Source organism: Sapajus apella, unplaced genomic scaffold, assembly GCF_009761245.1.
Source record: "Sapajus apella isolate SASKATOON/1434 unplaced genomic scaffold, GSC_monkey_1.0 scaffold169, whole genome shotgun sequence".
NCBI lineage: Eukaryota > Metazoa > Chordata > Mammalia > Primates > Cebidae > Sapajus > Sapajus apella.
This window is the reverse complement of record NW_022437109.1, coordinates 1194361-1211833: the sequence shown is the minus strand read 5'-3', so window position 1 is coordinate 1211833 and position 17473 is coordinate 1194361. Positions and strand designations below refer to the sequence as shown.

At 38.6% G+C, this 17473-nt stretch overlaps 1 protein-coding gene across 10 annotated transcripts in view; it reads right to left on the bottom strand.

Moving 5' to 3' along the window:
* ARNT (aryl hydrocarbon receptor nuclear translocator) overlaps positions 1-17473 on the bottom strand; it is a 67399-nt gene that overhangs the window by 12226 nt on the left and 37700 nt on the right. For 6 of the 10 annotated variants that reach the window (XM_032267451.1, XM_032267452.1, XM_032267455.1 and 3 more), the window contains 8 exons: positions 13322-13535; positions 11378-11504; positions 8827-8892; positions 8349-8434; positions 6466-6542; positions 5649-5783; positions 3025-3099; positions 270-421 (listed from right to left, as the gene is read on the bottom strand). In XM_032267451.1, the coding sequence (XP_032123342.1) occupies positions 270-421; positions 3025-3099; positions 5649-5783; positions 6466-6542; positions 8349-8434; positions 8827-8892; positions 11378-11504; positions 13322-13535 (932 nt within the window). The remainder of the gene's footprint in view (positions 1-269; positions 422-3024; positions 3100-5648; positions 5784-6465; positions 6543-8348; positions 8435-8826; positions 8893-11377; positions 11505-13321; positions 13536-17473) is intronic. The other 4 variants (XM_032267453.1, XM_032267457.1, XM_032267456.1 and 1 more) reach the window with 1 other exon arrangement.

The window sequence follows — 17473 nt, the reverse complement described above, 5'->3', positions numbered from 1 at the left end:
ATGTTTATTTTAAACGGAGTCTCCCTCTGTAGCCCAGGCTGGAGTGCAGTCACGCAATCTACTCAACTGCAACCTCTACCTCCCAGGTTCAAGCCATTCTCCTGTCTCAGCCTCCAGATTTAGCTGGGACTACAGCCACACACCACCATGCCCAGCTAATTTTTGTGTTATTGCTTGATTGTTTTACCCCTCGCATTGGGCATCAGAAGTATTTTGTGTTGTGAGAGCAGAGGAAAAACAGCTTTTTCATACCCCTCTATAATACATACTTCACATTGGTGTTGGTACAGATGATGTACTCAATTTCATCTGAGTAAGGGTTCTGGAAAGTAAAGGAGCTTGTTCTCATCCAGAGCCATTCTTGGTTCTTTGACCGGAACCGGAACATGACAGACAGCACCTGGCCTTTTAATTTCACAACCTGAAAAAGTTTTCATGCCATCAGTGGAACTCGTAGAAAATTTCCATTACAAAAATAAATATTTTCCCATTTCTACAATCCTAAAACTCTTGCCATTATCCTCGAATCACCAGTATTTTTCAGTATTAAAACAAAATGAGAAAGCAAAAACTAAGTGATTAAATATGGAGGCATATTTCTCATGCTTCCTCTCAGAGACTCAAGCTTTCTTATTAGGCTGGTGCAAAACACATTGCAATAAAAAAAAAAAAAAAAAAGGCAAAAAACGCAATTTCTTTTGCACCAACCTAATACTATTCTAGTCAAATAGAAATAATACTTATTTATACTTATTTACAGGAAGGAAAAGACTGTTTCCCTACTTCCCTTGGGAATTCCATTAAAGATACTCTGAGTTAGCTTTAGAAGTCTATACTAGATATTTGGTAAATTTAATGACACTGAATATAGCTTACATACTGCTCTTCAATCCGATTTCTCCCCTGCAACCTGAGAACATGTCTTTTATTTTCCTTTCTTTCTTTCTTTCTTTTTTTTTTAGATGGAGTCTTGCTCTGTTGTCCAGGCTGGAGTACAGTAGTGCAATCTCAGCTCACTGCAACCTCAGCCTCCTGGGGTTCAAGTGATTCTCCTGCCTCAGCCTCCTGAGTAGCTGGGACTGCAGGTGTGCACCACCATGCCCAGGTAATTTTTGTATTTTTAGTAGAGATGGGTTTTCACCCAGGCTGGTCTCAAACTCTTGACCTCAAATGACCCTCCTGCCTTTGGCCTCAGAAGATTACAGGTGTGAGCCACCATCCCAGATGAGAATATCTGTTTTCACAGCATCTACAGAGGTTTCCATAAATAAAATTAAGTTGGCTTTAGTCTTGTTTTGCTTTTGTTTTTTGAAAGTAAGTAATTTTAAGTAATTTTATTTTATTTTTTATTTTATTTTTAGTCTTGCTCTATCACCCAGGCTGGAGTGCAGCAGTGCAATCTTGGCTCACTACAACCTCTGCCTCCTGGGTTCAAGTAATTCTCATGCCTCAGCCTCCCAAGTAGCTGGGATTACAGGCATAAGCAACCACACCCAGCTAATTTTTATATTTTTACTAGAGATGGGGTTTCAAGATGTTAGCCAGGCTGATCTCAAACTCCTGGCTTCAAGTGATCCACCTTTCTTAGCCTCCCAAAGTACTAGGATTACAGGTGTTGAGCCACCATGCCCAGCAATTTTAGGTTATTTTAGATACTAGTCTCATGGAATAGAAAATAATCTTTTAACTCTACATTCCTAAAAATTAAAAAACAGCAGTATCAGAAGCTAACCACTTATTTTGTAATACTATATGTATCAAATACTGGGTGATGTGTTTTATATTTATTATCTTATTTAGTCTTCCCAACAACTGTCAAAATTTAGGTACTATTAATATACTCATTGTATCAATAAGGACACTACTGAGAAAGAGGTTAATTAACTTGTCTAATACAAAGTAAAAACTGTTATTGAAAGCTGTCTATAAAATTCAACAGATATTTTCAGAAGCTGGAGCCTGAGAATGACAGTAATAGTCAGCTGAAATAATTCCTTATAACTCTCACTTATCCATAAAAGAACTGTAGATATTTTCAGGAGCTGGAGCCTGAGAATGACAGTAACAGTAAGCTTAAATAATTCCTTAAAACTCTCACTTATCCATAAAATAACTGTATAAACTGAGCGTGGTGGCTCACACCTGTAATCCTAGCACTCTGGGAGGCAGAGGTAGGCGGGTCACAAGATCAGGAGATCAAGAGAAGCCTGGCCAACATGGTGAAACCCTGTCTCTACTAAAAATACAAAAATTAGCCAGGCGTGGTAGCATGTGCCTGTAATCCCAGCTACTCAGGAGGCTGAGGCAGGAGAATCACTTGAACCCAGGATGCAGAGGTTGCAGTGAGGTGAGATCGTGCCACTGCACTCCAGCCTGGTGACAGAGTGAGACTCCATCTCAAAAAAAAAAAAAAAAAAAAGTATAAAATGAATTTTTCTACTACAAGCTTAGTGAAGCATATAATATTTTTTCTTTTGAGACAGAGTCTAGCTTTGTCATCCAGGTGGAGTGCAGTGGCACAATCTCAGCTCACTGCAACCTCTACCTGTCGGATTCAAGTGATTCTCATGCCCAGCCTCCCAAGTAGCTGAGATTATAGGCATGTACCACCATGTCTGGCTAATCTTTTGTATTTTTAGTAGAGACAGGGTTTCACTGTGTTGGTCGGGCTGGTCTTGAACTACTGGCCTCAAGTGATCTACCTGCCTTAGCCTCCCAGAGTGCTGGGATTATAGGCATGAGCCACCATGCCTGGCCCAATAGTTTAAATACCTTAAAGACAGCTCCTTGGATACAGTTAGTTGAATACAAGATAGTAAAATAGCCAAAGCCAAACAGAAATATCTTGGGCATTATCTATAATTTCAAAGTATTAGTCCTTTTCTATTCCTTTAAAATACAGATTAAGTATTAAAGAATATTAAAACTGTGGTGCTTGCCACAGTGTTTAGTTAATCAGCAGTCAATATTTATGGAGTGAATATGATAAATATTTATTCAGCTCCAAACTAGAAAAAAAGTTACCTGTTGGAAGCTGTCTCTTAGAAGCTGCTGGTCTTCAGGATGACAGAATTCTACAATATTCTTTCCTAACAGTTCCTAGAAGAGAGAAAGAAGAGTAAGATACATACTTTTATGGTCATGTAACTGGTTTAGTCCATCAGCTGGGGACCTGGATTTTATTTCTTCTGTTTTAATCCTAAGATTGTAGTTAAGTGTGGAGGAAAAAAAAAAAAAAAGAAAATAAACAAAAGATGAAATCTACTAAAAGAAGATAGAATCTGTTGAGGAGCTAGCTTCTAGAACATTTTTCTTTTTCAGAATATTACACATTTATTTTAATGGTTATAAATTTTAGATATAATTTACATTCATAATTCACCCATTTTAGGTGTACAGTTTGATGGTTTCTACTGAATTTATACAATTGTGTGATGATTATCACAATCCAGTTTTAGAACACATTCACTGCCCCTAAAAGTTCCCTGTGCCATCTGCAATCAATCTCTGCTCCCAATTCCCTCCCCAGCCAACCACAAATCTGCTTTCTGCCTCTCTAGCTTTGCCATTTCTAGAAATTTCATATAAATAAAACAACACAATATGTGGTCTTTTGGGTCTGGCTTCTTTCACCGAGCATAGTACTTTTGAAGTTCATCTACATGGTTGCGTTATCAGTAGTTTACTTAGCTCAGTAGTATTCTAACATGGATATAACACAGTTGTGTATTCATTTACAAAATATTAATGGACATTTAAATAGTTTCCTTTTTTGGCTACTATCAATAATACAGATATGAACTATACACAACGGTGTATAAATCTGTGTGTGAACATGTTTTCATTTCTCTTAGGTATGTTTAACTTTGTAGGAAACTGCCAAAATGCTTTTGCAAAGTAGCTATACCATTTTACATGTCTATCACCAATGTATGAGGGTTCCAGCTTCTACACATTTTCACCAATACTTTTTAATTATAGCCATTCTAGTGGGTGTATAGTGGTACCTCTTTGTGATTTGAATTTGCGCTGTCCTAATGATAAAAAGATGTTGAGTGTCTTTTCATATGCATAAATGCATATTTATTCTTGTGCCCTTTTTTTAAACCAGTGGTTTATTATACTGTAAGTTCTGGGGTACATGTACAGGTCGTGCAGGATTGTTACATAGGTATACACATGCCATCACCATGGCATGTACTGCTGCATCCATCCCCCGCTGTCACCTATATTAGGTATTTCTCCTAATGTACCAGCTGTTTGTCTTAATGAGTTACTTATATATTCCCGGTACAAATCCTCTTTCAGATATATGATTTGTAACTATTTTCTCTCCATTTATGTCTGATCTTTTCATTTTTCTTAATATCCTTTAAAGAGGGCAAATTTAATTACAATTAAATCAAATTTATCATTTTTTTCTTCTGTGAATCATGCTTTTAGTGTTATGTAAGAAATCTTTTATCTAACTCAAAATCACAAAGATTTTTTCCTAGAAGTTTATTTGTAACTTTAGCTCTTACATATTTAGACCTTTGAGCTGATTTTTGTGTATGAGGTAAGTAAGATCTATGCGTTTTCATTTTTGGGATTTTTTTTTTTTTTTTTTTTTGCATATAGATATCCAATTGTTCTATTTGTTAGAAATACTTCTTTTATCCATTGAATTGTCTTGGCACCTTTGCTGAAAATGAGTTGACAAGTATAAGAATAGACTCACGGTGGCTCATGCTTGTAATCCTAGCACTTTGGGAGGCCGAGGTGGGCAGATCATGAGGTCAGGAGTTCAAGCCCAGTCTGGCCAACATGGTAAAACCCCGTGTCTACAAAAATGCAAAAATTAGTTGGCTGTGGTGGTGTGTGTCTGTAATCTTAGCTACTCAGGAGGCTGAGGCAGGGGAATCTCTTGAATCCGGGAGGCGGAGGTTGCAGTGGGCAGAGATCACACCACTGCACTCCAGTGTGGGCGACAAAGCAAGACTCTGTCTCAAAAAAAAAAAAAAAAAAAAGAATAGGCTGTATTCTGGTCTATTGCTCTACATATCTAGCCTTACACCACCACATTGTCATGATAATAGCTTTATAGTCAGTGTTAAATCAGGTAGTGTAAATTCACCTTGTTCTTTGTTTTCAAGACCTCTTTTTCACCAAATTCTTTCACATAGCCACAGCCAGAAGTCCCTCCTTCCCCCAACGGTGTTAAAAGCTCATATGATGAATCAATTCAGGGATGGCTAACTGGTCTATTGCATGAGTAAATTATAATAAATGGTGCTAAATCTGCATGTTTTATGGGCTATTATTCATTTAGATAATTACATGAATTATCTAACTATGGCTATACTGGTATAACTAAATATGAGTGCCTTTGAATCATTATCTGTATTAATATCAATAATAAAAAAAGATACATATTTGTACCTGCTTCTCCCACCTGGTTTCACAAGCCATATTTCTCTAGATGAGATGATAGTCTTAACAGGAAGCTGAAAATAAATTTAGGTACTAACAGAATATGATGATCTCTTTTTCTCAACTGAGGTTGGTATGTTTTGGCTATCTTAGGAATTATACGATTACATAATCTCAACATAGCCAAAGGAAAATTGAGATCTAAGTATTAGTGATGTACAGCTCCAGCTCCTCACCTGCGGCTGGTAGCCAACAGTAGCCACACAGCGGTGATCCACAAAAGTGAAGATGCCCTCAATGTTGTGTCGGGAGATGAACTCTGTTGGCTGACAAACATTACTCATGTCTGTACAGTTGGGAGAACTAGTTACCTGAGAGTGAAGAGATGAAAATGAGGTAAAATGATACCACTCTTTACATATATATTTCCTATCTCCTCATGGTCTTTTGCATAGACATAAGATTACCAGTTTTAGGAACTTCTAAACTTTCACATTTTATCCAAAAAGGAAAAAAATGACAATCACAATCAGACAAGGCATAAGGTCTAGCTCTACTCCCATGTATGTACACTTTACCAAGTTAATAAAGTAAGAATAAAATTTATTCAACCTAAAATCCGCATACTTTCATCTGGCTAGGCTGAGCTCATTACTCAGATTGATATGGTACAAGTAACCAAGAAACTTATCTATACTTATGAAAAGAATCAAAATAATTCCACTTTTCTATTGTTAGGTAATGATAAAATGAAAAGAATCTTTCTTCATTTGTATGGGGCAAAGGAAATTAACCGGAAATAGAAAATTACGCATGGTAAAGCTAAAAATAAGAAAGACAAGGGGAGAAAAGATCTTCCTTCTCTTATACTCTTCAACTTCTACTTAAATCCAAGAATAGCAATGGTCACAATAAATGCCGTATTCCTTCAAATTTTTACAGTTTGATAAAATTATTCATTTGTATTCAGAAATTAAAGGAAAATTAACAGAAATTAGTCCTGAAGATTGTTTCTAATTGAAAGGGACATAGACACGGAAAATTCATACTTGCCTGCAATCTGCCAATGGCCACTAGGCAAAACTTGCTTCCCTGGCCAGCTTCTGGGTCATCATCTGGGAGGGAAACACCTTCAGAAAGGTGAGGTTAAAAGATTTAACAGGGACCTCCAACTCAAATGCCTTCAAACTCAGACAAGATTCAAAATAGACCTATTTATGGGCCAGGCACCGTGGCTCATGCTTGTAATCCCAGCACTTTGGGAGGCTGAGATGGGCAGATCACTTGAGGTCAAGAGCTCAGGTTGGTCAGGAGATGAGGCCAGTCTACTAACAATACAAAAATTACCTGGGCATGGTGGCACATGCCTGTAATCCCAGCTACTTGGGTAGGGCTGAGGTGAGAGAATCACTTGAACCCAGGAGGCAGAGACTGCAGTGAGCTGAGTTCACGCCACTGCACTCCAGCCTGGGTGACAGAGCGAGACTCCCTCTCAAAAACAAACAAACAAAATAGATCTAGTTACAAAGAGGCTAAGCATAAAGCAATAGAGAATGATAAATGATAAGAATAAATAATCATATAAAATTTACCATATATGCCAGTCATTGTTTTAAGTATTTACATATATATTAATTCCTACATTTTACCCATATTAATTATAGTAAACTGCAAAATACAAGTCCTACCCAAAGTATTCTTAAAAAAACTATGCTGGCCAAATCAGGTACATATGAAGACATCCATTCTATGACCACATTACAGGCAGAAAATAGATGCTTTGCCCAATCTGTGACTTTCAAAGTTAGCAAACAACCCAAAATGCAGTTATACCATCAACAGTTATTCATGTCCCTTGGAAAAGAAAAGAAACCAACGTGTTACACAGAAAGGGAAAAAGACTGCATTTCTCCCCTATTTTTTTGCATAGCTATGTTCTTTTTATCCAGAAAAATAGTATTCCTTGATGATACACAGGGGTAAGAAAGATCACATACTTTAAATGTATGGTTTATACAGTATATACACTAAGTAGTTCAAATGTCATTACCACCTCAGTTAAATTTTTAAAAGTTACATTAACTACTTTTATTGGCTACCTGCCATATGCCAGGCACTGGGCTGAATGCTTTCCTTAAATTAAAACTAATCCTCACAAAAACCCTATATAGGATGTACTATCTCTGAAGTACAGATGAGAAAACAGCTTTATAAAGGTCAAGCAACTTACCCTAGGTGATGCCACTAATAAATAACAATGACAGGAATCCTACCCAGGTTTTTCCATGTCCAAAGTTTAACCTCTTTCCAAGACATATCACCTTGCTTCTCTTTTCTCTTAGTCTCTGTCTCCCCAAAACCTCTATTTTCCAATAATACCCATGCAGCAGCGAAGTAATAAAGTTGCTAAGATTTGAACTGACAAGCCAAGTTAAAACGCTGATCCCTCCAACCCAATCACCTTTCTCACATTCCTTGTTTGACCTCAAATTCTAATAAAGCTAATCTGCTGAAAGCTTGATTTAAAGCCTTTGCAGAGAATATTCTCTTGCTAAGTTATTACAATAAAGGCATTTTCCCCTTTTCCCTCAAAGTCTTGCTTTAACTTTAGAAAGCTTTCTGAAGTTAACTGCATTCTATGTCTACATTTCTTTGCAACGAATGCTTAGAACACATGTTCATATAAATTTGTGCATTTAAAAACCACATTCTGTGACACAGCCAATACTATTTTCCAGTCTGAGTAATCTATCTCCTCAACTGGAATAAAAGCTCAATAATGGAAGGGAAAGATTGTGCATTTTCTTTTCCTATTTTCTTTCATCTTATATGAAAGGACATTTCATATACCAGGTATATAATAAATATTAGCTTTCATGGACTCTGTGAGGAACCAAATGTACCAAGGGGAAATATTTACTATCTCACTTTCTTACCTGCTGGGGGCCAGGCCTTGATGTAGCCTGTGCAGTGGACCACCACGAAGTGAGGTTCCCCATCCTTTACAGAGCCAAGTCCATTCCTAGAAGAGTTACAGGAGTTAGAAAAAAAAAAATCTACCCAGTAAAACTCAAAGGGCAATGCTGGCTTAGTACCTTTAAGTTTAGGCTCTTAGGAGTTTAGAAAACAGGATAATTATCTTTCCCATCTAAAAATGACCACTACATTTTACCCTTGCAAAGTAAAGTAACAAAAGGTATGCAGTAGGAGAAAAGTAGTAAAACAGCAGAGCAACTTCCTTAAACAGGATTTTCAAGAGACGTTTTAGGAAAATATTGCCAGAAAAAAAGTAACTGGGAGGTGAGAGATGAAAGTGAAGGCTGCTGAAGGAATGACTACAGTAAGATAGGTAAAAAAGTGATGATCTCTACAGGTATTTGGCCATCCCTTTGGTTTTCACGCTTAGGACCTCACCTGCATCTGTTCCTCACAAAGCTCAGCCTATTCACAGAAACTGGGTCCACAGCGCTACTGCCACACCTGTTTCAAAGAACAAAGAGATTAAAAGCAATCAGGCTGCATTATTAAAGAACTTTCCATCCTAACAGCAGAATAACAGGCTCTGGATACAATTAGACATAGAAAATTGGTAATGCTACTAATAAGGAAGGATAAAGATAAGTCAGGCTTGGTATTTCTAGAACTTTTAACTGTCCTAGAATTTGAAGTTAAAATGTTCCATATGTTCTTCAAATACAAATATTCTCAACATCAAGAGTTGGTAAGCCTTTTCTGTAAAGGACCAGATAGTAAATATTTTCAGCTTTGTGGACCAGTCTGTTGCAAATTAGTCAACTCTATCTATAGCATGAAAGTAGCCATAGATAATATGTAAAAACATGGGCATGGCTATGCTCCAGTAAAACATTATTTACAAATAAAGGGCTGTGGTTTGCTTACTCCTGCTCTACGTTAACCACAACTTAATGTAATTGCTACATTTCATTATTATCTTGCTCTTGCCTATGTCTTTGCATTAGCCATGTCCACATGTTGGGATACTTCCTTCAATGCTACTTTCCCTCTCCCCATTCTTTAAAACAAAATAAAACTTACACAGGGTTAATATGTATCATGCTCTGTTCTAAATATCTATACATATGTTAATTCATCTAATCTTCATAACAACTTTATAAGGTCAGTATTATCTCCAATGTGAGATGATGTAGTCATGTTATCATCCAAGGTTTCAGAAGACAGCATCAAAGCTAGAATTCAAATCCATAAAATAATATGGATTAAAACAAAATCCAGCAGTCTGAGTCTAGAAGCTACTCTAAATTACTAAACCAGGCTGGGTGCAGAGGTACAGGCCTGTAATCTCAGCATTTTGGGAGGCCAAGGCAGGCAAATCACTTGAGGTCAAGAGTTCGAGACCAGCCTGGCCAACATGGTGAAACGCTGTTTCTACTAAATATATAAAAATTAGTCGGCTACAGTGGCATGTGCCTATAGGCCAGCCACTCAGGAAACTGAGGCATGAGAATCGCCTGAACCCAGGAGGCAGAGGTTATAGAGAGTCAAGATCACGCCACTACATTCCAGCCTGGGCAACAGAGCAAGACTGTCTAAAATAAATAAATAAATTACTAAACCACCTAATGTTCAATTTTGTGACTCTCCAAGGAAACCTTTAATATCCTACCCATAATTTCTAGCAACCATCCTCTCAGTACAATATAGTCAATTTCCATTACGTAACCTGAATTTTGTGACCGCGAGATGCCTTTTGTATCTGTATAGAAAGGACCACCATCGGGCCAGGCACGGTGGCTCATGCCTGTAACCCCAGCACTTTGGGAGGCCGAAGCAGATGGATCACGAGGTCAGGAGTTCGAGACCAGCCTGGCCAAAATAGTAAAACTCTGTCTCTACTAAAAATGCAAAAAATTAGCCAGGTGTGGTAGTGGGTACCCATAATCCCAGCTACTTGGGAGGGTGAGGCAGGAGAATTGCTTGAACCTGGGAGGCAGAGGTTGCAGTGAGCCGAGATTGAGCCATTGTACTCCAGCCTGGCAACAGTGTGAGACTCCGTCTCAAAAAAAAAAAAAGAAAAGAAAAGAAAGGACCACCATCTTTTCTACAGAATCCTAAATGTACAGAATATAATTTATAAACACTAAACACTAACTCTAGACATAGGAAGTCTCAAATTTCTAATAAAAAAAAAGAATAAATGATCTGAGTAAATGGATATTGCCTTTTGTTTTCATGGGGAAAAAGCGCAAGTTTTGTAGTCAGACTACTATGAATTAAAACAAAATCCTGGATCAAACTATGTAATCGTGTGAAGTTCATTTCTTTCTTTTCTTTTCTTTTCTTTTCTTTTGAGACAGAATTTTGCTCTTTTTGCCCAAGTTGGAATGCAATGACATGATCTTGGCTCACTGCAACCTCTACCTCCCGGGTTCAAGCAATTCTCCTGCCTCAGCCTCCCAAGTAGCTGGGATTATAGGCACACACTACCAAGCCCAGCTAATTTTGTATTTTTTTAGTAGAGACAGGGTTTCACCATGTTGGCCAGGCTGGTCTCGAACTCCTGACCTCAGGTGATCCACCCACCTCAGCCTCCCGAAGTGCTGGGATTACAGGCTTAAGCCACTGCACCCAGCTAAGTTCATGTCTCTATATCTGTTTTTCTGTCTGCAAAATGGTAACCTTGAAGCTTACCCTGCAGGGCAATTGTAAGGATGAAATAAGATGACAGACATAAATCACCTATCATAGTGTCTGGCAAGTTCAGAAACGTTAGTCCTCTTACCGAATACTTTATTCTGTGTTACAATCCATCTGGGTATTGAGAGTTAAATTTAACCCACTGGAGCTAATCCAACTTAACTCTTCTGACAGAAATAAAACTCTAAGCTTTTGATTATTCCTATACCATACACTAGCATGGGTAAAAATAAAATAAAAAAAGAAGATTCTTCCTATACCAAATCACAATCCTCAGCTTGACACTCACCTCATTCGGCAAATAAATGATCTCCTTGAGCCCATACACATTCTCATGGAAGACTGCTGACCTTCCTTTTTCACTGTTCCAGTCTTTAGATCCAGGATACGCCCTGAGGGAGGGTGTGAAGAGCAGTCTGGAGTACATTTTTGTGTGTGGAGAAGAGGGGGAGAGATACTGAAGGCAAAGATAAGTAAGTGTCCTATTCATGCCCTTAATCTCCTTGCTTATAACAGAAATGACCAAGCAGGAGATGAATTTTTTTTCAAGCCTAAAATACTTAAATTCTCATCAATGAATCTCACTCTTAAGTCCAAAGGCAACACTGAAAATAACATTGTGCAAGGAAAAGTAGGAGTGGAAAGTAGTAGTAGAAGACAGAAGGGAAGGTTATATTCTCACGCCTGATTATTTGTATACACATACAGACATACATACAGAGTAAATGTCATTGGCTGAAAAACAAGTAATTTTCTGTAGTCCCAGCTAATCAGGAGGCTGAAGCAAGAGGACTGCTTGAGGGCAGGAGTTTGAGGCTGTAGTGTACTATGATTGTGCCTGTGAAGAGTCACTGTACTCTAGCCTCAGCAATAAAGCAAGACCTTGTCTCAAAAAAAAAAAAAGAATAAAAATAAAAATTTTAAAAAAGAAAAAACCAAGTAATTTTATATGCTATAGAAACATAGATCTGTTAGTTGGTCTTCTTTATTATACAGAAACAAAGAACAACTTTTGGGGAAAAAACTAGAAAAATGAAATCATACAAACATAAAAGAAGAGAAAACTGGTCAGGTGTAGTGGCTCATCCCTGTAATCCCACCACTTTGAGAAGCCAAGGTGAGAGGAATGCTGGAGGCCAGGAGTTTGAGACCAGTCTGGGCAACAGACAGATCCTGTCTCTAAAAAAAATTTTAAATTAAGTTAGCCAAGTGTGGTGACATGAACTACCCCTAGGTACTCAAGAAGCTGTAAGCAGGCAGATCACTTGAGCCCAGAAGAGTTCAAGACTACAGTAAGCTATGATGCGCTACTGCACTCCTGCCTATGCAAGAGAGTGAGGCCCTGTCTCTTCTGGGTGGGGAGAAAAAGGAGGAAAACTAAAGATCAACACTAATATTGAGTATATTGAAATTTCTTGCATTTAATTTTAACTACCAATTTTTATCTGCTTCCACTTTAAATATTTTTCTAGAGTCACTCAAGAATACATATGACTTGTTTCCTCTAGCCAAACTCTGGCAAAAAGACTGAACAGTAATTAAACAGGGGAGAAAAAAGAAAAACAGTACAGATACAAACAAAACACCTTATACACTAACCACATCTATAGAATAAAAATCTGGGCTGGGCATAGTGGCTTACGCCTGTAATCCCAGCACTTTGGAAGGTGGAGGCGGGCAGATCAAGAGATGGAGACCATCCTGGCCAACATGGTGAAACCCCATCTCTACTAAAAAATACAAAAATTAGCTGGGAATGGTGGCATGTGCCTGTAGTCCCAGCGACTCAGGAGGCAGGAGAATCGCTTGAACCTGGGAGGCAGCGGTTGCAGTGAGCTGAGATCACACCACTGCACTCCAGCCTGGGTAACAGAACAACACTCCAATCTCAAAAAAAAAAAAAAAGAATAAAATCTGTTATCATTGAATCTAGCACAAAGCCAAGTACCAGGAGGTGGAAAAATACCAGATAATTATCCATACAAATGAGATAAAAGCATGAATAATTATTTTAGAATGGAAAAAAGTACTGTAGGTTTGGCTTTTACCGTTCTTTTTACACTAAGATAAAAGTAAAATATTATCATTAATGAAATATTTTCTAAGGATGAGCCACAAAGTAGATAATCTCATGTGGATAAAAAGAACTGATTAAATTTATTAAAGGAGAAAATTCTAGAAGCCTTGCCAGAGTCAACAAACCAATTTAAGAGGTAAAACACATAACTCTAACCTGTCAGGGCATTTTCCGAAGTAGAAAGCTGCTCACGAAGTTTATCCACATCATCTGGGTGCACCTGATCATAGAGTGTGCTCCCAAACCATTCAGACTGTGGCTGGTTCAAAACAGGAGTCACGGAGTCAGAGACATACACCACCCGGCCTGTCTCACATGAGACAATAAACAGAAAGCCATCTGCTGCCTCCAAGATCAAATGTTTCAGTTCCTGCCCAAAGAAAAGAAATAGAAGTTAATACTGATCTCTGAAAAAACAAGTATTTCTGTTCACAGGAAGAGGACACTTGAGGCCATATGCATCTCTCCATAAGCAGCTACTAGCTCACACCTGAGCCACAGCCACAGGTTTCCACCCTAAATGTAGTTACCTTCACCGATAAGAAGGTTTTTTCTAAAACATGTTTCCTCAATTTCTCTATTTCACTATCTACCTCTTCCTCTCTATCTCAGGATTCAAAAAGAATAAAAAGGCTTGGGCTAGGCACAGTGGCTCAGGCCTGTAATCCCAGCACTTTGGGAGGTCAAGGTGGGAGATCGCTTGAGTCCAGGAGTTCGAGACCAGCCTGGGCAACAGAGCGAAACTCCATCTTTACAAACAAACAAACTAGCTGGGTGTGGTGGCACACACGCCTGTAGTCCCAGCTACTCAGGAGGCTGAGGTGGGAGGATCATCTGAACCTGGGAAGCAGAGGTTGCAGTGAGCTGAGATCACACCACCGCACTCCAGCCTGAGTGACAGAGCAAGAGATCCTGTCTCAAAAAAAAAGGCTTACCATGAACAATAATTGACTTCTTAATTCCATCCTCTCTGGTCTCTTTTTAGGATCTTGCTTGACAAATATTCCCACTTTCTCTCTTTCCCCTCAAAGCCTATAAAAATTATCAAGTTTTCTCAATTCTATGTAAATCTTCCCTCAACTTGACCCACCTCATCTTTCTTTTTCAGCAGCAAACTTATACCAGGAATAGTATTGTATTAACTGGCTTTCTCCTCTTACCTTTCAACTATTTCTCAATCTCACTGCAATCTGCACTCTAAACTACTGTTTTTTTGTTTGGTTTGGTTTTTGTTCTGTCAGGAACAGCATATATATATATTTTTAGGCGATTACGAATGTCCTCCTAATTACCAATTCAAGTCCCTTTTCCTGGGTCGTCTTCACTTTATTCAACTTCTCTGCAGAATCTGACAATGCTGTCCATCTTATCCTTTAAATTTTATTTTTTCCTACCTTCTTCTATGAGACTGTACTCCAATTTTTGCTTTCTCTTCTGCTTCAGACTTTTTTTCCTTTGTTCAAGTTTTAAATGTAGACATTTCCAAAGTTCATCTTTTTTTTTTTTTTTTTTGCCAGAGTCTCGCTCCATTGCCAGGGGCCAGGCTCGAGTGCAGTGGCACGATCTCAGTTCACTGCAACCTCCGCCTCCCAGGTTCAAGCAATTCTTCTGCCTCAGCCTCCCAAGTAGCTGAGACTACAGACACGCGCCACTATGCCCAGCTAATTTTTTGTATTTTTAGTAGTGACGGGGTTTCACTATGTTGGCCAGGATGGTCTTGATCTCTTGACCTCATGATCCACCCGCCTCAGCCTCCCAAAGTGCTGGGGATTACAGGCGTGAGCCACCGCGCCCGGTCCCAAAGTTCATCTTAGGTCCTCTTTATAAATACCACACTTTCTTCCTGGGAAATCATATTCACTCTTCCCTAATATGAAATAATACCCAAGTCTGTATTCCTAGACCTGCCTCATTATTTTTCCTGAGCTTTCACCTGGCTTGAATTTCAATTATCTGTAAAAGATTTATAAATATTCTACCAGTAACTCAACATCAACATCCCCAAACCTGAATCATTATTTCCCTCTTTAAAAAACCTGCCGTGCTCTTCTACTACTTACTCTCTTTTTTTTTTTTTTTTTTTTTTTGAGACGGAGTTTCACTCTTGTTACCCAGGCTGGAGTGCAATGGCACAATCTCGGCTCACCGCAACCTCCGCCTCCTGGGTTCAGGCAATTCTCCTGCCTCAACCTCCTCAGTAGCTGGGATTACAGGCACGCGCCACCATGCCCAGCTAATGTTTTTGTATTTTTAGTAGAGACGGGGTTTCACCATGTTGACCAGGATGGTCTCGATCTCTTGACCTCGTGATCCACCCACCTCGGCCTCCCAAAGTGCTGGGATTACAGGCGTGAGCCACCGCGCCCGGCCTACTTACTCTCTTTCTTAACACCATCCTCCCAAGCTAGAAGTCTCAAAATCTAACCATTCTCTCAGTGATAACTTAGTTTTATCAGTTCTACTTTCCAATGCTTTGTCACTGTCCTAGTCATCTTTTGCCAAAACTAATTAAGTAGTTGCCCTGCTTTCAATCCATCCTTAAAATGCTACCAGATATGCTAACACATTTTTGATGTCTCCCCACTGCATAAAAATTAAAATCTAAATTCTTTAGTGCCTAAACATTCCATCATTAGATCCCAGCCTACCTTCCTATTGTCTCCCAAAAACATGCTAAACCGCTTGACTTTCCTTGCATAACCCAATTACTCCACACTTGTAAGTTTTTGCTCAAGTGATTGCCCAAAATCACTTTTGCTCAAGTTTTTGCCCAAAATCCGCAACACTACTCCCCAACTCATTTTCCATCTGCATTTCTACAGGATATATTACTGTATTTCTATTATAGAACTAGTTCTATGTTTATGATTTATTTATTTATATGTCTGTTTCCACCAGAAAACCATTTCTCTTACCATTCTTTCTATTCCTCACAGCAGCACACACCTGGTTTGCCCACAAAAGGTGCATAACTAGAGTTTGTTGAATACCTGCACAGGTACTGTTAGAGCATATGAACTATTCCAATGTATACGGCTATAAAGTATGTATTTTTGGCTGGGCCCAGTAGCTCACACCTGTAAACCCAGCACTTTGTGAGGCTGAGGCAGGTGGATCACGAGGTCAAGAGATCGAGAGTATCCTGGCCAACAAGGTGAAGCCCTGTCTCTACTAAAAATACAAAAATTAGCTGGGTGTGGTGGTGCGTGCCTGTAGTCCCAGCTACTCAGGAGGCTGAGGCAGGAGAATCACTTGAACCAAGGAAGCGGAGGCTGCAGAGGTTACACCACTGGACTCCAGTCTGGGCTACAGAGCAAGACTATCTCCAAAAAAAAAAAAATGTACTTTGGCTGGGTGTGGAGGCTCACGCCTGTAATCCAAGCACTTTGGAGGCCAAGGTGGGCGGATCACCTGAGGTCGGGAGTTCAAGACCAGCCTGACCAACATGGTGAAACCCTGTCTTTAAAAAAAAAAAAAATATATATATATATATATATGTATTTTTAAGTAGACCATCCTATTTGGAAAATTCTTATTATCTAAAACTATATTCTCCCCTTCTTTCTAATCCTTTGATTAAATTGCTGGCATTAAGGACATACTTGATTGATACTGAAGCAAATTTTTTCTTCCTTATACCTCCTGTATTTTCCAAACTTTTCTGCAATGATTATATGTTATTTTAATAACCAAAATAGAACATGGCTTCCTTACCCTAAGAAGTCTTCCCTAACCATCCTCACTCAAGTGTAGCCATTCTATTCATTGTAGCCACCTCTTTAGTATATGTCTATCTAGTCCCACATAAAATTATTAATTAAAAATATTAATAATTTAAAAATTCCTCTCTTTACGCATTTTCCTATCATTTTCTGTGATATCCTGCTACTCACGTACTTATATTCAGATGAAGTTCCTGAAAGGCAGAAAATGATTATGCCTTCTCTCTGTTTCTCATAGTACATCAAATGTAACAGAGCAAATCCCTAAACAACAATTAGAATCAGTTCTTCTATCACCAAAGGAGGGAAGGATTCATTCTATTACTAAAACTAGACACTGCTTCAGGGATGAAAATAGATTTCTTTCATATTCTACAACGCTAAAGGCAAGGAGGAGAACTGGTTCCATGAATAGTCATTTCCTCTGTGATTCCATCCTGCATGCTATATTCTTCTTCCATTCTATATGCTATATTCACGAGTCAAGTTCTCAAATATTAATACTTATTCATTTATTAAAGAGTTTTCACAACTCTTCTCTACTTCTCATTGTCCCAATGCTAATTAATGTTATAGCCAAGGACTG